The following is a 23,270-nucleotide window of genomic DNA, read 5'->3' as shown; positions in this document are numbered from 1 at the left end:
TTCACAGTTAAGTGTAAATTATCATTTTTGCATCACATTTTTTTTAATTTTCACTGAAAAAACTATTATTTATATTATGAATTATTTATATAAAAGTATTTATGAGCAGACTTGCACTAAATATCTGTATTAATCCTTAATCAACTGTCTACTGGCTGGTATGACTGCCCGTCTGGAGCAGCTGGAGAACCAGCTTCTCTCCAGGAAGTGATCTGATCATCACAGTGAGCGAACAGGACACCACAGAGGAAGAATAACAGACTGAGGAAGAGGAGGGCACATCCTGGCGCGATCATTAAAAGGGGAAATCAGAAACCCTTCCAATCAATGGGCAGAGCCAAAGTGTCTTTTCTCAAAGCCTTTGTAGCCTTCACTAGGTCTGTTGCTCTTCACGTGAGGATGATATTTTTATCTGAACTTGTGATATAGAATCGTATTTCTGGTATCGATGTAAATTACATTTGTACACTTTTTTGTCTAAAAACAAAAACACACGACAGCGCCACACCCACTTTCCCACCTGTCACTGAGCAAAGCAGCAAATGTTTATTATGAAACAGAAGGATATTACATTTCCAAGATTCCCCAGGACATCTGTTAACCCCTGGGAATCCGTGTGTACAAACAAACAAACAAACAAACAAACAAACAAACTAACTAACAAACAAACAAACAAACAAACAGAACTGACCCTTCCTAAGTCCCAGGGTCTGACTGTGATTGGAGCGCAGAGCGTAAAGGGGGCGGGGCTTAGGAAGAGTCAACACTTCATCTGTGCAGCACAACGGGCGACTGTAGGCACGTTGGCTATCTTTGTAAACTAGATGTAATCAACGTACTGTATTAGATATTATTTAGTGAACACATGAGTATGATCACACACACAGTTCATTCATAGTCACGCTCCATTCAGCTGTTTCTCTTAGTGCTGTTTATACTTGATCTGTTTTGTACGGTTTGTTAAATATGATGTATTTATAGCAGATTGTTTTTGTTTTTTAAGTACCACAGTAGAATAGCAAATTAAAATAAAAAGTAGTTCTAAAAGTGTTATTACCACTCCCAATATTAAATTGGTCATTTTCATTCAAAATCATTACTTGTTTGCTTGTAGAAACTAGTTTTGATCACAGAACTAACTGGCTTTGCAGTGTGACGACTGTTGAAGAGGAAAGTGGTTTAAATAAAAAAAAAAAAGGGAAGTTAAGAAGTTTAAAGTCACTGTTCACTAAAGCTGTGGTCTGTTGTTGATAAAGAAAAATGTGATGAATTGGCTTTTGTAAATCACATTTGTTCTTCACTGTGCACTTTCTAGATTTTGTCTCACAGTGCTCTTAACATGTCTGAGTATTAGTGTACATACAAGTTAAAATATTAGTGTACATTACCCTAAAGTGATCAGTTATCATCAGCCTGACCTGACCCGTCTGTCGTAATCTCGTCACATTAGCCTAACAGAGAATGAGAGGCCTCACAGGGTACTGCATGTAAATGAATGACCACCTTAACTATGGTAGTTTGCCTCATTCTTGTAGTTTTGTATAAAAAGAAATACCACCACCATTGTATGCCCCTTTATATTTGATTGCCTGTATGTTTTTGTATATTTTCTAATAGCTTTACCTTTTTGTATTTTTCTGATGAGTCCCTGTATCACAGAAGGCAATAAAAGAGTGAACTTTTCACTTGTTTCATTTTTCACTTCACAGGTTTTTTAAGGCCTTGTGTCCTGAGATGGTTTAGAAATGAGAGGGCGCACTGAAGGATCATTTCCTCTATCTGTCACATGGCAGGTCTGAGTCATAACAAATATTCTGCACAAATATTATCTATTATGTTATTTATTTGGATATTTTAATAAATACTACAGCACTCTTAATATTAAAATATTATAGGTAACCATTTAAAAGAGCTGACATTCAAGTTCTGTTTTATTAAAACGGAGATGTTCTAAATTAATGTTACTATAACTTATGTGCAGCTGTAATATGAAGAAATCAACAACAAGGTAACACTTGTTAAGGCTGTGGTCTGTAATGGTTTAATAAAGTTTAAATGGGAATAATAATACGTATAATTACATAGAAAATGGCTCAGTTATTCAAAGATTTATTCATTATTAGAAACATTTTTCAAATGTTGAATTAGGTTTTTGCCTGAAAACAACACAGCGAACTAAATAACTTTTAAAGGTAGTAATTCATTAATTGGAATTAATTAATTGGAAAAGTACCAATTTAACACTGTCTCTAAATATAATTTGGAAATAATGGTCCCCTTAAAATAAAAAGTACTCAGAAACATATGTTGGATTGTATTTGCAAGACTCTGATCATGAACACAAAAACCCAAACATATCCTTAGTTTAAAAACATAATCCACATAAGCTGCTTATATCACAATGAGGGTGAGATGAAAGTCCAACATTTCATATTTGTGTTGGAAGAGAGGTTTTAAAAAAGAGTTGATCAACTGTAAGGAACTCAAACTTAACTTTTCTTTGTAAGACTTTTAATGTTGGGAATCTCTTCACAAGGAAAGGTGATCAGCACCCTGAAGACAAAGGTTTGCTCTCAGTGGGTCAACAGTAAGTTTTGTTTTTGAAAGCCTAAGCAGACATTCGAGTGCGAGTGAGTGAAAGCTAATTCCTGGTGGACTGTCATTTGCTGTGTTTAAAGAGCAGCTCCATGGGGATCAGTTACTGCTTTCAAACAAAGAGCGTCATTACTAACAGTGACCTTATGCACATTTCCTCAGTAGACTGTGACGCAAGACATGTTTGTTCCAGAGTTTTCCTTCTTTCTTTCTTTCTTTCTTTCTTTCTTTCATTCTTCTTTTTCAATAAACATGAAGTATCACAATATTTCTACTACTACTACTAAAAAGATTTGTTAATTTGGCTGAAATGAAAAATCAATTTCATTACGATTAATCTGCTGACACATTTTTGGGAGGTACCGATCAGATACACCAGATCGGTATTGATGTTAGCCACAACACGACTGGTCCAAACCCAAATACAGTTCCTTTGTCATCATGAAAGTTCAGTTTTCGGTTAGATGCATTCAGTCACAAGAACCAGACTCAGTTTTTGGTGCCACAGTAATCTCTAGATTAATGTTATTTTCCATTGAAAGGATCCCAGTGAGCTGCACACAGTGACGAATACAGATTACACATCAGTGGAAACACAGAACTGGTACAGTATTGGATCAATACTATTGGCAGATACCTTGAGGTCGGGTTTTGGGGTTGATAGCAGGAAAGAAAAAGCTGGATTTGCACATCCCTAATTAGCGCCTCGATTAATTGTGTGATCTATAAAATGGCACCACGTAGTACAAAAATACTCAATTTCCGAGAGTTTAAGATGATACCAGGCGGCCAAAACCAGAGATATTCAGTTTACAATCTCTTACAAAAAAGAATTCCTATTTCAGACTCACATTAGAGAAAATGTAACCAGTGAGTTTTTGGCCATTTCCAAAAATTATATAATGGTATATAACGTTTTTCTAGCTTAGGGTAAACCATTGTTGGTTGTGACAATGGTGACCATTAAGTGAACTGTAGCCAGTGTCATGCTGCTCGTGCTTTGTACACAGTCCATGGACATGAGTGAGCATCATCCTGGTCTTTGGCCAAAAGTGACAAACACTAGACTGAACGCAGGAAAATAAATTACAATCATATTCAGAATGACGTTACTACCCACAGTGTTCCTATGTTTCATTTGGACCATTGACTCCATGCTACTCACTAGCTCAGTGTTTACAAATCAACCCATGCTGAATAACGTTATCCAAAAATTACTTTCTATCGACTAAATAATTGAATGTTAATGATAGATGAGTTCACAGGATATTAGAAATGTAGTCAATAGTAATTTGATAACTTTAGGATGAAAGCAGAGGACTGAATTTGCTTCATAAACACAGATCTTTTCTTGTGACTTTATTGATATGAAATGATGCAACAACAACATCACTGTAAAGTTGTGATCACCACAAACAAACTTTGAATTGCTCTAAAGGCTAGTTTCTGTTAATTGTTTTCATAATGAAAGTTCATAAAAGAGCAAACAAGTCAGACGGGAGGAACAAAGCTCTTGTGGATTACCGGCTGTCCACAGAGGATATTTTTTAAACAACCTTGTTAATGTCAGTGAACTTAATCATCTGTTCTCCACTGAGTATGCTGCAACTTGTTTTTCATTAACTAAAAAGGACATTTAAAATATCACAAGCTATTAGACTCTAATTGCAGATTCCTTTAATGACAATGATGAGAAACTCTCTCAGAAGACATATCTAATAAATCCCTTTGATACTGAGTGTGCGTGCACTGCATGCTGGATGCTACATAACAAGCTACCCCAGTGTGTGTGACCTTTACTGATGGGGCCTAATGAGTGTTGATGAGATGGTTGCTCGTTCTGTGTCCTGCAGCATGACTCACTTCCTGAATACACTGAGGATTAGTGAAAATGTCAGGAGGTCCCAAAAGTCCTTCCTGTGGAACGTGCAACAAAGTCCTGCCGACAGTAAGTTTATTCAAGCAAGTGCAATGTTGGAGGAAGTGTGGGGCCGGACTGTTAAACCGAGGAAGTTACAATATGTGTTTTTTAACAGACAAAAAAAGTTCCAGGAAGTAATGCACTGAGTGATGCACTAACATTACAACGCCTACATTATAATTACACACTGTTAGCTGTCAAACATTTAACCATTAAAAAAGAAAAATCACACAGTGGGGCAAAAGTACAAATCACACAAATTATTCTAATTAAAATCTAATCAAACAAAATTATATTTTGATAAATTTATTTACCAGATTCAATTATAAATTGGAAGTTTAGTCGTAGTGACGTTGAAGTCCTGTGACCGTGGTGTAGTTTGTTTATAGCCTCATGCAGGGGTTCCCAAACCTTTTCATGTCAAGGATCCCCACAGTAGTTGCACATTAGACCATGGACCTCCAATTTCAGAGGATTTTGTAGTTTTAGGTTTGAAGATAATAAAGTCTTCATAGTCAATGACTATAAATTACAATCAATCAAAATGGCCAACCCTATTTCCTCCCTCGTTGTATGATCAAATCAAATGATAAGTGTGTTACTTTAGAAGACCTTCTCTGACACCACAATGTTGAAGCTCATAGATATTTTCAAAAAATGTATAAAAATAGATAAATATAAGATTAAAAACATAAATTGCCGGGGCACCCGGATAGCTCAGTGGGTAGAGTCCTTGCTGCAGCGGCCCAGGGCTTGAATCCGACCTGCGGCCCTTTGCTGCGTGTCATCCCCTCTCTCTCTGCCCCCCTTTCCTGTCTATCTTCAGCTCTCACTACAATAAAGGCAATAAAAGCCCCAAAAATATACTTTAAAAAAATAAATTGCCTTTAATTTATTTTTTTTTAACAGCTGAAGAGCGACAGGGAAGGAAAGAAAGACAGACAGAGGGGATGACACGCAGCAAAGGGCCACAGGTCAGACTCAAACCCGTGGCTGCTGCATGAGGCACTAGCTCTATCAGGTGACCTATCAGGATGCCCCTTGCTGCTGTTTTTCTAATGTTCGTGCACAGCTATTTGTCTGTGTGGCCCTGTCATTACAATTACATCAGCAAAAGCGTTCCGGCAGGTTACACTGCAACGGTTACAGTGGCAATTTCAAAACACTGCTTTGTGGAACCTGGTTTCAAAGGTTTGGTCACGTGAATAGAGATCAAACCGCAACAAGTTTACTGTTTATGCAAAAACCATTGTCATGTTCAACGTCTCCACCTGTCTGATCCATCTCCTGCACAATTTCCTCAGCGACAGACGGCAAGCGGTGCGGGTGGGCAATACCACATCACCTACACTCACCATCAACACAGGAGCGCCGCAGGGCTGTGTGCTGGGCCCATTCTTGTACACACTCTACACCAACGACTGCACCAGTCCCTCACCCATCACCACCTACCCCAAGTATTCAGACGACACAGCCGTCATTGCCCTATTCACAGACAAGCACTCCGTCCTCGACTTCCACAGCACCATCACACACTTCAGCAAATGGTGTGAGGACAACCATCTCCACCTCAACGTCAGTAAGACCAAAGAACTCATCATTGCTTCCCCGAAACCACAGCACCCCATTACTATCAATAACCAAACAGTTGAAATGGTTGACAGTTTTAAATACCTTGGAGTAACACTGGACAATAAACTTAGTTTCAACCAACACACCACTGACATCTTCAAAAGGAGCCAGCAGACTTTGTGATTAGATCTGTCATCCGTAAACTCAAAGGACTTTATGTTTCCCCCCATCTTCTCCTACTACTGTATCAAAGTATCATCCAGCCCATCCTCATATACTGCTCCTCCTGTTTCTACAACATGCTAACTGTCACCAACCAGGCAAAATTCACACGCGTCACCAACACAGCGGCCAAGATAATCGGACTCCCCACACCCAATATCACAGAACTAAACAACAGGGCCATCTCACGCATTGCAACCACAATAGAACTGGACATTACACACCCACCCAATCAATATCTCACCCCACTGCCTTCTGGGTAGAGGTACCCAACACTGAGGTGCAAGAAAGCTCGCTATGGGAAAAGCCTGATCCTTGCAGCTATTGCTGCTTTAAACAAAGGGGCGCGCTGAGTGTGTAACCTGTATTATTTATTTGATTGTTTGTTTGATTTTTGTTTTTGTTTTGTTTTTTCTGTAGATTTGTTAATTGTGGATAGCGTGATGTCATTAGTCTTGTAGGTATAAAGTGAGGTTAACCTTATGATGGTACCAAAGTCAGAGGATCACAAATGTGATTACAATTCAATTCAATTACAAATAATGTGTGTCTCTATCAAATTCACACAAAAAACTAATTTCACACAAAAAAAGTGTGGTGGTGCTAAAGGAAAGTCAGTAGGTTTCATCCTCTGGGTACCATGAATGTCATAGCAATGTTCAGGTTTCTCAGTCTGGACTTGCAATCTACTTCGGACCAAATATTGGAATTAAACATAGACCAAAGATTGTGCATGTTGTCCTTTATTTATTTAAATGATATTTTGGTATAATAAGGTAGTTTTTTAAGTTCATTTTTGCAATTTTGTAGATTTACTCATTTACATGCATACGAACAGCATACACACACACTCACACTCCTCCAGTTGCCAACCAAACCATATATAAAGTCTTAACTCTGTCTCTGGTCAAAAAGCATTAACTGAGGTGAGTACTGTGCAGTCATATGGTTTGCGATATGTCTCAGTAACAATTATTATTGAACCAACAATGACGTCAACCTTTTTGTCTGTTAATTAATGTTACTTTGATAGCTTTGAACTTTATAGTTGTCTACAGAATGCAATAACAACATTTGTGTGTTTTTTTGTATTTTTTCTGTTGCAGGACACTTTTTACTTTAAATTCTCTCATCCAGATTCTTGAGTCTACTGGACAAAGCGATGAAAAGACACAAGTTTGGTTCAAACCTCAAATATAAACATGACATCAAGGCTAATTCAGCAAAAATCATTGATAGCAAAACAGTTATGATAATTCTGTTTAAAGGACCTTAACTATCACAACTATATTCAGCTAAATTTGTTTAGTTGTTCTTATGTTCTTTTTGATCCTATATGCTACATTTTAAATGCAATTCACTTCAGTTTCAAATAACAACACACTTATTTTTATCTTTTAAGTTGAGGCCCTGAACCTGAGCCAGAGGTGAGTGCTTCTTTCTCTTATTGTTAGAAATGAATGTTCACAGCTTTTAGCTCACAACAACAGCTGCTTCTGACTTGGTAGTTTCAATTTGACCATTTATGATTAATACAGATTTAAATACTGTAGATAATAAAAACAAATTGTGGAAATTGTCATGATCCAGTTTAAGCAGTATATATCTTAGACTCACGGTTGGTGCCCTCTCATGCACAAAACATAATGTACAATAATGTGAAGTGAGGCTCTTTTGGAATATAATGATTAAGAAGGTTAAAAAGCTTGAATTTTTAAACATTAAAAAATATATATATATAATGACAGTTTGTACATTAGGGATGTACAAAATATTACATAAATATTACATTAACATTTTCCTTGATACATAACATTCAATAAGAAATTCAACTAAAATGTTTTCTTCAGTTTAACAAATGTGTTTTGCTTTTATCATAATATTGTTTATTATATTTAAAAGATATAACAAACATCATAATCATTTTATTATTATAATAATAATATTATTATTATTAATAATATTAATAATAAGGGTTTATAATGATATTTTCTTGGAAGTTCTGGTCTTAAATTTTAGGACTGCCTGTGTTACAAAACAGTGGATTGTCTCATCTGTGGGTCAATATCTTCTTGTACTCTTTAATTGTCGTCATTATTTACCATTATGTTTTCTCGTTTGTTACATCTTCAGCTTTCAAGAGATGAACGTGTCATCGGCCAACTTGACTGTGGTTATAGAGTATCGAGACTCCTTCACTAAAGCTGTGACCAAGAATGTGATTGTTGTGGTTCTCAGCATCTCCATCAACTACATCAATGCAGCCCTCATTCAGACCTTTCGTAAACACCAGGTATGACATTCCTTTAATTATGTGCAAGCAGTAATATTACATTTACTAAAGAAATATGCTAGAAATATTTTCATTAATTAAATCCCAATCCAAGTTGAATCCAATGCTTTTAATTATGTAGCAGCAGAATATATTCAATGTTGATTAAATAAACAGCGACCAGCAACATAGTGAGCACTGACAGGTGAAGTGAATAACACTGATTATCTATACACTATATGGACAAAAGTATTTGGCCACCTGACCATTATACCAACAGGGACTGTAATGACATTGTTTTCAAATACATATTCTTATATATGGAGTTGTTCCCCCTTTTGCAGCTATAACAGCTTCCATTCTTCTTGGAAGGCTTTCCTCAAGATTTTGGAGGGTTTCTGTGGGAATTTGTGCCCAATTATTCTGTAGAGCATTTATGAGGTCATGAGGTTGGACGAGAAGGCCTGGCTCGCAAACTCTGCTCCAGTTCATCCCAAAGGTGCTTGATGGGGTTGAGGTCAGGGCTCTGTGCGGGCCAGTCAAGTTCTTCCACACCGAACTCATCAAACCATGTCTTTATAGACCTTGCTTTGTGCGCTGGGGCACAGTCATGTTGGAACAGAAAAGGGCCTTCCCCAAACTGTTGCCACAAAGTTGGAAGCATAGCATTGTCCAAAATGTCTTGGTATGCTGAAGCATTAACATAGCCCTTCTCTGGATATAAGGGGCCTAGCCCAAACCCTGAAAAACCATAATCCCTCCACCATGTGCCTTAGCAGTAGTTGACTTTGTGATTTTAAGTGGTCTTACGCTTTGTGGCTGAGTTGCTGTTTTTCCTAAACGCTTCCACTTTCTAATAATATCACAGTGGAATATCCAACAGGGATGAAATTTCATGAACCGTCTTATTGCAAAGGCGCCATCCATTCACAGTACCACACTTGAAGTCACTGAGCTCTTCAGAACGACCTATTTTGCATCACAAATGTTTGCAAATGGAGACTGCATGGCTAGGTGCTTGACTTTTTACACCTGTGGCAAGCGGTCTGATTGGAACACCTGAATTCAAGAATTAACAGATACTTTTGTCCATATAGTGTATATATATATCAGGCAGCAAGTGAACATTTTGTCATTAAAGTTGATGTGTTAGAAGCAAGCACAATCAAAAGTGGTCCAAGGAAGGAAAACAACCAGAGACAGGGTCATGGGGGGCCGAGGCTCATTGATGCACGTGGGAAATGAAGGCTGGCCCGTGTGGTCCGATCCAACAGACGAGCTACTGTAGCTCAAACTGCTGAAACAGTTAATGCTGGTTCTGATAGAAAGGGGTCAGAACACACAGTGCAGAGCAGTCTGTTGGTCTGGGACCAGTCAGGGAAACCAGTGCTCATAATGTTATGGCTGATCGGTGGATATCTGAAAAATAACAGGTGTAGCCTACTAAATTTACAAGCTACTGTACTTAATCCAAATTCAGGAGGTCCTGGTTCATAAACATTAAATTTATCATCTTAAATTATTGATTGAAAGTGAAAGTTTAACTGGGACAATAGCACTTCTGAAACTGCAATCAGCAATAGCGTTTTAACTAAATCATTCTGGGTTTATCAACTATAAATGCATTGAAAAATATTTTTTAACAGTGACACATCCTTATTTTCAATCACAGCAAAATGCTCCGATGCAGTTGGAAAGGAGAGCAGCTTTGTAACACTAGCAGGCGGAGGTGGACAATACAGTAACAGTAAATACAGTAAAACAGTCAAATGAACTGAATTTTATTGGGTTTATTGTAGTGGAGTACTGACCAAGCCAACCAGACTCCTGGGGCTGATCTGGCCGGCTTTGACGTGTGCAGGTTACAATCGGCTGGCGTTGCGGGGCGGCCCCGATAATGTTATTCAGCCTGGCTGAGTTGACTGGGAGTGCGAGCAATATGACGATGACTGTAGTAAACTTAACGGCCACTGGTGTCTTCAGAACCTTTCAATGATTTGACAGTAAATTGTAAGAAATGGCAAAACATTAAGTTAATGTAACCATCAATACAATATTTGCTAATGAGAACAGTAACAATTCAAGTATTGCTATTCCTGTATAATGCTGCAGTACACTTACTGTAAAACAAACTTTTACTTCCCGCCTGTGTTTTCTTTCCACCTTTCAGATCTTCTACATGAATCCTCGGTATATCTTGTTTTTCCACTTGGTGGTCAACGACATGATCCAGGTGATGCTGACCGTCATGCTGTTCATCATCAGCTACATCCTCTACAAAATAAATGTCTCTGTCTGTTGCACCTTCATCCTGCTTGCTCTTTTCGCCACTGAAAACACTCCTCTGAACCTGGCCTGCATGGCGATAGAGTGCTACATCGCCATCTGCATGCCCCTTCGCCACGTGCAGATCTGCACCGTCAAGAGGACGTTGATGCTGATTGGTTTAATCTGGGCGATCAGCATGTTGTCTGTTCTTCCTGATCTGTTCATCACCTTGGCCACTCAGCCTCTGGACTTCTTTAATACCCGGGTTTTCTGCCTCAGAGAAACTGCTTTTCCAAATCCCCACATTATCAAAAAGAGGGATATTACCTATATTGTGTATCTGGTTATAGTTTGGTTTGTTATCTTTTACACCTACTTCAGAATTCTGTTCACTGCAAAAACAGCTAGCAAAGATGCTAAAAAAGCCAGAAACACAATCCTCCTTCATGGGTTTCAGGTGCTGCTGTGTATGGCAACATATGCAGAGCCCCTGTTAAAAAATGCTCTACTGCAATGGTTTCCTAAGAACTATCCAGACTCCCTGTTTGCTTGTTACGTTATTATACAGATCCTGCCACGATCCATTAGTCCGATCATCTATGGCATACGAGACCAGACTTTCAGGAGGTACCTGAAAAGATATCTGTTGTGTAAAATGAGCCCACAGTAAGCATCAATTCATGGGTTATCATACAGAGGGCTTTACATGAGCCTGTGCAAATCTCAACAGAGATGAGAAGGAAGCAAGAAGTCTAACTCCTTAGTTTCTGTTTAATTGAACAAGGGCACAATAGAATTAAAGAAGGACAAGTTTTCAGCCAAGTGTCTGTAGATTTATTAGCCCAAAGTTGCATTTTACTTGCCCCGGGCAATCCTTATTGTTGACCCCTGTCATTCTTATTCTTATTTATTAAAATCTGTTTTAAATAATAATTTTACCTGTTTGTGGTGCATTTTTCCCTTGAAGTTTTAATGTTTGTTCAGTGGTTTTCCTTTTGACCTTTTATACTTTTTCTCAGACTCCTAGGACACAATTTGAAATCTGTTCATTGAAATAAAGTATATTATGTTGTCATTCAGCACCAGTATCAAAATTTCATTTAATAAACGTTTTATATTATTACAATTCAATCACAAAAAGATGTTGCTGATGAATGAACTTTTAAACACGTCTCTGTTACTTTGTACATGAGGCCTCTGCTTTTTAGGTTTAGTTACATTTATTATTGTGCAAATGCAGATTCACATCTTTTTAAATCCATATTTGAGCCTGAAAAAGGAAAAAGGATATTAAAGCTGCAAGCAGCGAAGAACGGGCCCACATGAGTCGCACAGTGCAGTGGTCACATCATGTCACAGCACCATCAGATTATGATTGACACAGAAGTGTTGCTTGCTAGGAGGAGATTGTTAAAATAAGACACGCCAAAACAACATAAATGATGTCAGGGAATCCAGAGACATCTGCCACCACGCCCCATATAAAGTCTGAGATTTTCTACAGACGTACTGTTTGTGTCCTGGTTTAAATGCATTAACTAAGGTAAGTGCCACCTGATGGGAACCCCACGATACCTTTGAATTGTGACTGGACTGATCTTTTATCACTACGGTAGAACAAAGTTTAATGTTAATATTTTTTACTTGCACTGTTTTATATCTGTTAATGTAAATTGTAAATGGACAGTTTGAAAGACAAGACTCTTAATCTTATTCTACAACAAATATTGATAACAAAAGAGTTGAGGATGGTCTTTAAAAAAACATTTTACTTTCTAATTTGTGCTCAGCTTTAACATGAGGATTTTATGAGGGTTTAGAAAGACAAAAATTACATAAGAACCACTGTTATTATTTTCATTATCATACTTTAATTTTTATGATTTTAAATGAATTCCACTCAATCACAAGATTGATATATTGATTTTTACTTTTTAAGATGATGCTCTGGATGAGGTGAGGACTGTTACTGAATGGCCGAATTATCCTCTTTTTAACTCAACATTTCAGTACCAACAGCAGATGTAAGACTATTCTTGCAGCTTTTGATATTAAGAAGCAGTTTTCAGGGGCTTTCATAAATAGATGTAAATGCCATTATGAATTTATCACCCATCTTGTCATTGTCTCTGTCTCCGTGTTGTTGTTGTAGATGAAAATACATTATGATCATGAATAAGTCTTCAAAAATGTGTTATTACTCTTCTTTCTCTTGGTGTTTCACCACAAAATAGTGCTGGTAAAAGTGTGATCCTCCTAAAATCAGTGTTGTCTTTATAAGGTATTTGTTGTATTCTGTATATCTATATATGAATGTTCTTATTTTCTTTCTGTTTTTTTAGCTTTCAAGAGATGAACGTGTCATCCACCAACGTGACCATGGTCATAGAGTATCGAGACTCCTTCGCTAAAGCTGTGACCAAGAATGTGATTGTTGTGGTTCTCGGGATCTCCATCAACTACATCAATGCAGGCCTCATTCACACCTTCTGCAAACACCAGGTGTAGTATTCCTTTGTATGTGAGGATGATGAAGAATAATTTGACCATGATGAATGAATAATGAATTCAAGATATGATCAGCAGCTCTACTTCTTGTAGCTGTTGATAAATGTGGAAGGACACTTTGGTTGAATTTTTGAATGTTTTAAATAGGGCTCTGAGTCATCAGTCGAGAAGACCCACTCACATGTTGTCAGTCAAATATCTGCACGTTTATTTAGCTGCATTATTGCACACAGAGCAACAGTATGGCAGGCTGTAAACTTTACTGAGTCTCAAAATGACCACAAACCAAAAAACTAACTGTGATGGAAGCAGAGCTCAACTCCAGTCTGTTGGCTGCTCTGACGCTTTTTCCTCCAGTGATTGACTTTTTGAGGATGACTCTGTTTGAATCTTATAGCTCTGACCTCAGACATTCTTCCTCCTTCCTTCCAGATATTTTATATGAATGCTTAGTCACACCAGGTGTAAATGCAAAGGCTTGTGGATCAGCTGACTTTATCCAGATATAGACCACAAACAATACCATTTGTTCATGTCAACAGAAAAAGACTCTCCCTCTTGTGTTAATCATTTCCTCTTGTTCTACCTTCCAGATATTCTACATGAATCCACGCTATATCCTTTTTATTCACCTGGTGGTCAACGACATGATCCAAGTGATGCTGACCATTATCCTGTTTATCATCAGCTACACTGCCTACAGAATAAATGTCTCCCTCTGTTGTGCCTTCACCCTGCTTACTCTTTTCACCACCGAAAACACACCTCTGAACCTGGCCTGCATGGCGGTGGAGTGCTACATCGCCATCTGCGCCCCCCTCCACCACGTACAGATCTGCACCATCAAGAGAACGTTATTGCTGATTGGTTTAATCTGGACAACAACCATGTTTTCTGTTATGTCTGATCTCTTCATCACTTTGGCCACGCAGCCTCTGGAGTGTTCTGCCTCAGACAAACTGCCTTCCCAGGTCCCCTCATCATCAAGAAGAGGGATATCACATATTCAGTGTTTCTAGTTATAGTTTGGATCACTATCTTTTACACTTATTTCAGAATTCTGTTCACTGCAAAAACAGCTAGCAGAGATGCTAAGAAAGCCAGAAACACAATCCTCCTCCATGGGTTTCAGCTGCTGCTGTGTATGGCTTCATATGCAACGCCCCAGTTGAAAGATGCTCTGCTGCGATGGTTCCCTACAACTTATACAGACTCCCTCTTCGCTTGCTATATTATTGTACAGATCATGCCACGATCTATTAGTCCAATCATCTATGGCATCCGAGACAATACTTTCAGGAAGTACTTGAAGAGGTTTCTGTGTAAAGTCAACGTAAACTAAACAACCATTTAAGGTGTGATGTTTATGTGCACTGAAAATTACCTGCAGAAGTTGTACGGAATTTTGAGTTATTCAGAGATAATGCTGTACAATGTGCAAAATATAAGTTTGGTCAGAATAACTGAAATTGGTCATGTTTAGTTTATGAATTTAATGTGCATGTACATGTTATTCTTCTATGTTGGAAAAACGTTTAGGTATATTACTCAAAGTTTAGTTTTGCAAATTAAGATTTTCATTTAAAAAAAAAAATCTGGTCCTTGCTTGAAAGTTACATTTTGTAAGTTTGTAAAAATACATTTTGCCTTTAAACTAATTGGCATTAAAGGACCAGTGTGTAGGATTTAGTGGCTTCGAGCAGGGAGGTTGCAGATTGCACTTCAACACACACACACACGCACACACGCACACACACACACACACTTGTATGCACAAATATAGGTGCACATACACACCCACCTACTACCCACAGGTCTGTGTATGGGTTCAACACATCAGATATAAAGTCAGAGATTTACTGGCGCCATTATGCTGGTATCCTTGTCTAAATGCAATAACTAAGGTAAGTGCCACCAACTGCACACTGCGCTCATATATCTAAAAATGACAATGACAATTATTAACTGAGTAACCTGCTGGTTGTAGTACAAAATGCAAACAAATGTACACAGTCCTGTTTGTTATGTATTTTTCAATGATTGTTAAATGTGATTAATTATTCCTGTTGCAGAACTTTTTATATTTCCTCTCATTCACACTTCTAGAACAATGTTCAGACTCTATTAGATGAGACTATAAGTAATTCTTAACAACTGAAATGTACATTTTTAAAGCTGGGACTGTTTTTTAAAAATGTGTTCCTGCTAAAAATGACTTTAACTTAAGTTAATGATTAGTTTCTTTCAACAAATGTTTCCATTATCACACTTTTTTTTCTCTATACGTAATTCATCTTTTATCTCTTTTATGTTTAATTTTAAGTCGTCACACAGGTTCTAAATGTGCTGCTATGGATAGTTTCTTTTGGAGATGATTCAAAAAAAGAAATAACACCAAAATGTTGTACCAATAGCAGATGTTGGACTGTTGTCAAAACTTTTGATATTATAAGGTACACATGCAAATTTATCATTATACAGTGTAATAAACAGTTTGATGATAAATACTAATCCATCCTTATTCATCAGTAAGATGTTGCACCAGGTGTGTTTAAATTCAAACATAGCTCAGTTTAAACTTAGTGGGAAGGTTTCACTTAATACTGTAGGTTGAACAATACAAGTTAGTTAAAAAATGTATGCATATTTATAAGTGTAAGTCCTTCTTCTGTAACTGTTGTCATGCTAGAACTACTAATAGACTACATCTATTTATATTTATGACGACACAGACATGTACACTTGATATTGTACAGTTACCATTATTTTAATATGCGAAGTAAGATCTTCAGCTGCATTCAGTTGAAATGGGAATGGTTGCTGGGACCACTGGGTTGCTTGTAACAAAAATGTATAACTGGTTTTGACTTTAGCAGAACCTTTGTTTGGATTTTAATTATTTATGACCATATTTATGAGTAATACAGCCCCCCTCACTCTGGTGTAAATCGTCAAAGTACAACAGGAACAATCGATAACGGATTAGTTCATTATGAATCATTAAGGTAATGGTCATATATGTGTTGTTTACATATGATAGCATGCATTACTAAATAGAGTATGTTTTAGATTCACTGTGAAAGCTTATGCTGCACTTCATAATATAATGTGAAGTGACGCCTTCATGGAAACATGATAATACACATACATGTGCTACAGTTTGCATGACTGTATTACGTAGTAACGGAAATGTATGATAATATAAATGGAAGTAATGTCTGACCTAATGAAGGATGTTATATAGATCTATAAAAATGTAATAAATGAAAAGATTTGGTTGTTTAATGTTGTTTCTTTTGAAATGGTAAAATGGATTAGAAATACCAGTATGCTATAATTTCATTTCATTGAAATAACTCAATTAGAAATATTATTTCAAGATATATTTGTAGTATTTTTTCAAACTGTTTCTTAAAACTGGTGTTGTTAAATTGTCCTTTAATCAGTGTGGTCCAATTCTTTAAATTTGTTGTATTCTATAATTATTGCAGACATTACATTTACTAATAACTGTATATTATTATTATTTTATTTTCTGTTAGGCAAACTTCAGCTTTCAAGAGATGAACGTGTCATCTGCCAATGTGACAGCGGTGGGTCGGGATCCAGACTCCTTCTCTAAAGCTGTGGCCAAGAATGTTATTGTTGTGGTTCTCGGTATCTCCATCAACTACATCAACGCAAATCTCATTCACACCTTCACCAAACACCAGGTCTGATCCCCTTTTAATTTATTTCAGATAGAAATTAAAATTGACATCAAGAACCATAGACATACAACAATGTGCATGTAGCATTTCACTCAGGGTCTACCTGACTAATTACTGTCATAATGAGTCACTGCTAAGCCCTTTACCTGTACATAACTCTTTAATAACACAATTACATGTTAGTGATTATTTTCAACAAATAAGATTAAGTTAAGATAGGGCTACAGCTACTCAAACAGAACATTCCACACAAATCGCAGCACTTTAATCTAAAATGTCCACTTATTGATCTTTGTATTGTTGATGATGTAGCCAACTGCCTAACAGTGACAGTATATAATAAGTTGACAGAGCTTCTGGGTTTGTGAAGTGGAGCCAACGTGTCTTAAACCTGCATTATTTCTAATGGCCAGCAGGGGGCAGCTCCACAGGCTGCAAAAAAGAAGTCAGATAGAACTGAGCCTTGGGGAGAAATTACCCAACTTCTCACTTGACTTATAAGCTCAGAAAAAAGTTTCTTGATGAGTTTATGGTCTCAATGTCCAGTTTTACATTCTCTTCCACACAGCATGATGTTCATTTAGTAAATTATGTCCCGTTTTTAAAGCAAAATAGATGATAAATCAGGGTATGCTTTAGGGCGTGGTTACCTTGTGATTGACACCCTGTGAGTCTGTGAGTCAGTGAGTCTGTCCAGCATAACACACAAATCTCAGATCTAACTGTCAAACTAAGTAGTGCTGATCTAATATGAATCAAGATTCTGTTACTGTATTGACTATTTCAAACTTAAAATGTTTTCAGAAACATCACAACTAGTATACTATTTATCTGTAATATGACAATGTGTGCGATCAGGAAGCTGCCCTTGTTCCAGGCTATGGTCAACTCAAACCAAGCACAGCCAATGAGAGCAGTTCAAGTCACAGAGCGTCACCTTCACTGGCCGCAACAAACCTCCATCAATTAACAAGAATGCTTAGTCACACCAGGTGTAAATGCAAAGGCCTGTGGATCAGCTGTCTTTATCCAGATATAGATCACAAAAAAGAAAAAGTTACCACAAACAATACCATTTGTTCATGTCAACAGAAAAAGACTCTCCCTCTTTTGTTAATCATTTCCTCTTGTTCTACCTTCCAGATATTTTATATGAATCCACGCTATATCCTTTTTATTCACCTGGTGGTCAACGACATGATCCAAGTGATGCTGACCGTCATCCTGTTTGTCATCAGCTACACTGTCTACAGAATAAACGTCTCCCTCTGTTGCGCCTTCATCCTGCTTACTCTTTTCACCACCGAAAACACACCTCTGAACCTGGCCTGCATGGCGGTGGAGTGCTACATCGCCATCTGCGCCCCCCTCCACCACGTACAGATCTGCACCATAAAGAGAACGTTATTGCTGATTGGTTTAATCTGGACAACAACCATGTTTTCTGTTATGTCTGATCTCTTCATCACTTTGGCCACGCAGCCTCTGGACTTCTTTTATTCCAGAGTGTTCTGCCTCAGACAAACTGCCTTCCCAGGTCCCCTCATCATCAAGAAGAGGGATATCACATATTCAGTGTTTCTAGTTATAGTTTGGATCACTATCTTTTACACTTATTTCAGAATTCTGTTCACTGCAAAAACTGCGAGCAAAGATGCTAAGAAAGCCAGAAACACAATCCTCCTCCATGGGTTTCAGCTGCTGCTGTGCATGGCAACATATGCAGCCCCCCAGTTATTAGATGTAGTGAGGAAATGGTTCGTTGTGAATTATACAGACTCCCTCTTTGCTTTCTATGTTATTGTACAGATCCTGCCACGATCCATCAGTCCAATCATCTATGGCATACGAGACAATACTTTCAGGAAGTACTTTAAAAGGTATCTGTTGTGTAAATACACCATACTGTAAGCAACCTTTCAAAAACATCAAGATCTTTCCAATAAAAGTAAAAGTAAAAGGAAAGCTTTGCAGAACTTCCGGGTTTGCTCTCATGCAGACACTGTAACATTTAAACACAGCTGTTACAACTCCAGATTCAAGTCAAGTTAGTGTAGTGTTCATTCAGTGTTAATCATTTCAACGAACAAAAATATCAACAAGTTTGGTCAAAATGGAGTGATTATAGGTACATTAATGCCTTGTGTTGATATTGTAGCAATTAAGTCTCATTTTTATTGATGCTTTATGCTTTTCTCTGTTTTATAGTCAGCTGACAGATGGTGAAAATAATCACTAATTTCAGCCCCATTACTGTTATTGTTACAATGTTTGTCCTAATTGTATGTTAATTGACTGTTTACTGTTGCTCGACACATATTTGGTTGGAGATAATAATTATTCAGATCTCTTATTGTCACCTGTGGAAAGTCTATAAACCAGTTCAGGCAGACAAATCAAGGTCTGCTGCTGCACTCCTATGTGAAACACTTCAACACATATAAGAGTGAAGAGAGATACGTGGCTGTCACAGTGTTACTACTTCAGTTGCAGTTCCAGCATTTCTGTCCTGTATTGGATACATTCAGCTGACTAAATTAACTGTGTGTCTTTGGTATCCAAGAATGAATAAATACATTAAATGTTTTGTTATCACTGCTGTAATTGTATTTTTTTTTCTCCTCATGCCACAATTAAACTGCAGAAAGTCCTCAGCTCCTGGTGGTTCTCCATTCCTCCTGCTCACTGTTTCTGATGCCAAATGAGATATTTTTTAAATAAGAGCATTTTCAGACTTGTAGTTTGTTGGCTTTGCTCTAAATCAGCAACTCATTTAATACAATTGTTGCATTTGGCCTTCGGTTTGATTGTGTTCACACGGTCTGAAAGCGGTGGCCGTGAAACTCGAGAAAAATGTGCAAGGCCCTATTAGAGGTTCAGGTTTCTGGCTGCTGACTCTGTTGATAAAAGCAGCTCATTCTAAGGTAACAGAAACACAACTATTCTTATTTTCAGGTGATTATACACTAATGAAGACATACCTATATTAGATTCCATTTCTGCTTGTTTTGCCCAGCATGCTAGTGCAGTTGTGTTCACATATACATAAATGAAGTGAACCTGAGGGTGAAACACTTCAGGTTTCAAAACAGCTAATCCAAACAAGCTAGGGGTGAATGCACCCTTAGCTTTCAGCAAAATGTCACAATGAAAAACAATTTGTTCAGTCGGAAAAGACGAAAAGATAATCATGCCATATTTGCTATTTTTAACCATCTCAATGTGTATTGCATTTCAATTTCTTTCTTTTTTTGATTTGTTTTAATTAAGACATTTTACATCTTCACTAGTATTAAAGTATTGTATTGAGTGGGGCATGTTGAATTGAAATATAAACTTTGTCAATGTTCTAATCTAATGGTGACACAGTTTCTAAATTATCTTAAACACGTTTAGGTATTTTCTATACTGCAGTTTCGTGTTACTTAGTGCCCGACATACAGTGATACCGATATAACTGTGATAAGCTAATGTTGGCTGATATATCTGCCTGGACGATGTATCGGTCTAGCTCTGCTATGAGGGTGTGTTTCAGATCTGCATACACACATACTTCATGTACTTCCTTTATATAAACTCATGCAATAGCACAAACATATTGAGTCCGAATTAATCTCCCGATCAGAATCCATCATCTGAGGTCAGTATTGAATTATTTGCTTCACTTTTGAATAATTAAGTAGAATGCAACCTTGTAAAAATGTTTTAGCTTAATTATTTCACACTGTATCTTTTGCTTTTTAAACAAGTTAATCGGCTGCTGACATGAATTTCACACCTGTGGACGGCAATGTGACAGAAGCAGTGAATCACCTGGACATGTTAATTACAGCTCTCAGCAGGAATTTAACTGTTGTTATCCTCGGCATCACCATCAACTACATCAATGCCACCATGGTCCACACATTCAACACACATCATGTGTGTAATTTATTAAATCCACTGGTTTTTATACTTTGGTAAGAAAGGTAGAATATGTACAATGTGTATGAAGTTAAAAACACCTCTACCCTCTTTTCCTTTGCTTCTCTGTGATTCTCCTTCTCACAAACGGGGCTTTAAAGGTATTTTTCCTTTCCTTTCAAGTTATATAGTGTAAAAACTGTTTTAAACAGTGTTTTCTATCTCCTATGCATGTGTACTTTGAATATTTCGCACAGAATACTTAGAACTTATTATAAAGTGGAGACAACATAATGGAAAAGTATTTATTTACTTATTAATACTGGACTGTACAAATCCGGTGGTAAAAAATAAATACTGGTGACACAATCACTGACCCCTATATAATTCTGGTGTCAGTGAAATGTAGTGAAACTCTTACAGGTACAGTAACATTGCAAATTGTATGCACAAAAAGCATGTTACTGTACAAATATTTTCATTATCAATTATTTGGTAATAACTGTTATGTCTCAAAAGTGAAAAAGGCCCATCACTATACACCATATCACGATGCCTTGCTTTCTGTGATGTCTGTCTGAAATCCAAAGAAAGGATCTGGTCCATAATTATATGAATAAAATGATGGAAAACCAAGAAAAGCAGCACATCCTCACACTGAAGAAACTGGGAGGAGAATTGGTATTCTTGCTTGAAAGTTACTGAAATTAGCAAAGTAGTTTTTTCTTTATTTTTCTGTTTATTTCTGTTTAATGAAATGATGGACTAATCATCTCTGACTTTAAAGCAGTTAAAGATTTGCAATATACTGCAGTCTAACCTAATTCTGTTGTTCAATTCAGATCTTCAAGTCGAACCCTCGCTATATCCTTTTCATCCACCTGGTGTTCAACGATATGATCCAGCTGACAACCAGCATTTCCCTCTTCATCTTCGCCTACGCATTCAACACCATCTATGTCTCCCTCTGTTGTCTCCTCATTTTGCCAGCGATTCTTACTACACTAAACACCCCTCTGAACCTAGCTTTTATGGCAGCAGAGTGCTACATCGCAGTCTGCATTCCCCTCCGCTACAACAACATATGTACGGTCAAAAGAACATATATTGTAATTGGCATAATCTGGACAATGAGTTCACTTTCTGTCCTACCCGATGTCTTCATCCTTCTGGCCACTGAACCTCTGGAGTTCCTAAATTCAAGAGTTTACTGTTCCAGGGATTCAGTGTTTAGGAGCCCCTACACTGTAAAGAAGAGGGATGTATCCCACATATTGTTTCTGGTTGTGGTTTGGCTCACTCTGTTTTACAGTTACTTGAGAATTTTGTTTGTGGCCAAAGCTGCTAATGCAGATGCTAAAAAGGCCAGAAACACAATCCTCCTTCATGGCTTTCAGGTGCTGCTGTGTATGACGTCTTATGTGCGACCTATGTTATCTCAAGTGCTGACATACTTGTTCCCAGCAGTGGTGAGATCTATATACTTTGTTATGTTTATTATAAACCAAATCCTCCCTCGCTTTGTTAGTCCTATTGTCTACGGGTTACGAGACAAGACTTTCAGGAAGTACTTTAAAAGGTATCTGTGTACAGTAAACAGACATCCAAAAACAACACCAACATAAAATAATATTTCTAGAACCCTGAGATGTTGGTAAGTGGAAGTCAGACTTTTATCGTACCAAAATTTAAAAATGTATGAAACAGATAAAATGACCAAAACTTATTAAAGTAATAAAGCAATGATAAGACTGGGCTCAGAATAGAACATGTAAGATCATTGTGTATAGTAATGTAGAGATCAGATCTGCAGTATAAACATGATTTGACAACAATTAACTTGACTTTTGAATTTGTTTGCCCAGGGGGAGCCATTCAAGTGCTGTCATCGCACATTTTCACTGAACTTTTTTCTCTGGCTTTTTATGCCGTTACTTGACAGAAACAGCCTCTGAGAGACAGGAAAGAGACTTGCAGAAAAAAGCACTGCAGGCTGAAACCGAACCTGAGCCACGGTTGAAAGCACTCACCCCTAGTACACAGGGTGTTTTCTCCACCAGATGAGCTACCAGGTCACCCACTCATCTCAAGTGAGACTTGTCAGCTGATGTTTATTTAATTGACAGTTCAATTATTTTGAGATTTTACTAACTACTTACAACTGACACTTCAACTGCACGCTTGGCCAAGTGCACCACTCTCTAAAGGGCTTTACAGTCCTGAGCAGAGCAGGTCACGCTCCAACCGCTACTCTATCTTCATACCTCTGCTTAGCATCTTTGACCACACGTCTCATCTG

At 37.5% G+C, this 23,270-nt stretch overlaps 4 protein-coding genes across 13 annotated transcripts in view; all 4 read left to right on the top strand.

The window, feature by feature from the left end:
* The window catches only part of matn4 (matrilin 4), a 32,212-nt gene extending 30,529 nt beyond the window's left edge, over positions 1 to 1,683 (top strand). For all 4 annotated transcript variants that reach the window (XM_051414730.1, XM_051414729.1, XM_051414728.1 and 1 more), the window contains one exon: positions 153 to 1,683. In XM_051414730.1, the coding sequence (XP_051270690.1) occupies positions 153 to 211 (59 nt within the window). In that variant the 3' untranslated portion in view covers positions 212 to 1,683. The remainder of the gene's footprint in view (positions 1 to 152) is intronic.
* A 5,578-nt stretch (positions 1,684 to 7,261) lies between these two features.
* LOC127371751 (odorant receptor 131-2-like) lies at positions 7,262 to 11,783 on the top strand. Of its 2 annotated transcripts, XM_051414785.1 has the most exons (4): positions 7,262 to 7,486; positions 7,713 to 7,737; positions 8,444 to 8,603; positions 10,753 to 11,783. In XM_051414785.1, the coding sequence occupies exons 3-4, from the start codon at positions 8,454 to 8,456 to the stop codon at positions 11,518 to 11,520; spliced, it is 918 nt and encodes a 305-aa protein (XP_051270745.1). In that variant the 5' UTR covers positions 7,262 to 7,486; positions 7,713 to 7,737; positions 8,444 to 8,453; the 3' UTR covers positions 11,521 to 11,783. The 2 variants fall into 2 exon arrangements, with proteins under 2 accessions (XP_051270745.1, XP_051270744.1); XM_051414784.1 differs by having other exon boundaries at positions 7,263 to 7,737.
* Positions 11,784 to 12,158: 375 nt separating this feature from the next.
* Positions 12,159 to 19,722, top strand: LOC127371741 (odorant receptor 131-2-like). Of its 6 annotated transcripts, none has more exons than XM_051414755.1 (3): positions 12,159 to 12,393; positions 13,201 to 13,352; positions 18,212 to 19,722. In XM_051414755.1, the coding sequence occupies exons 2-3, from the start codon at positions 13,203 to 13,205 to the stop codon at positions 18,977 to 18,979; spliced, it is 918 nt and encodes a 305-aa protein (XP_051270715.1). In that variant the 5' UTR covers positions 12,159 to 12,393; positions 13,201 to 13,202; the 3' UTR covers positions 18,980 to 19,722. The 6 variants fall into 6 exon arrangements, with proteins under 6 accessions (XP_051270715.1, XP_051270711.1, XP_051270712.1 ...); XM_051414751.1 differs by having other exon boundaries at positions 12,160 to 12,393; positions 13,193 to 13,352; XM_051414752.1 differs by having other exon boundaries at positions 12,389 to 12,462; positions 13,193 to 13,352.
* Positions 19,723 to 20,656: 934 nt separating this feature from the next.
* On the top strand, positions 20,657 to 22,810 carry LOC127371750 (odorant receptor 131-2-like). Its single transcript, XM_051414783.1, has 3 exons — positions 20,657 to 20,708; positions 20,818 to 20,989; positions 21,814 to 22,810. The coding sequence occupies exons 2-3, from the start codon at positions 20,834 to 20,836 to the stop codon at positions 22,594 to 22,596; spliced, it is 939 nt and encodes a 312-aa protein (XP_051270743.1). The 5' UTR covers positions 20,657 to 20,708; positions 20,818 to 20,833; the 3' UTR covers positions 22,597 to 22,810.
* Positions 22,811 to 23,270: the final 460 nt, after the last annotated feature.

Source organism: Dicentrarchus labrax, unplaced genomic scaffold (assembly GCF_905237075.1).
Source record: "Dicentrarchus labrax unplaced genomic scaffold, dlabrax2021, whole genome shotgun sequence".
Classification (NCBI taxonomy): domain Eukaryota; kingdom Metazoa; phylum Chordata; class Actinopteri; family Moronidae; genus Dicentrarchus; species Dicentrarchus labrax.
The sequence above is the reverse complement of the archived record's forward strand: the minus strand, read 5'-3'. Positions and strand labels throughout refer to the sequence as shown.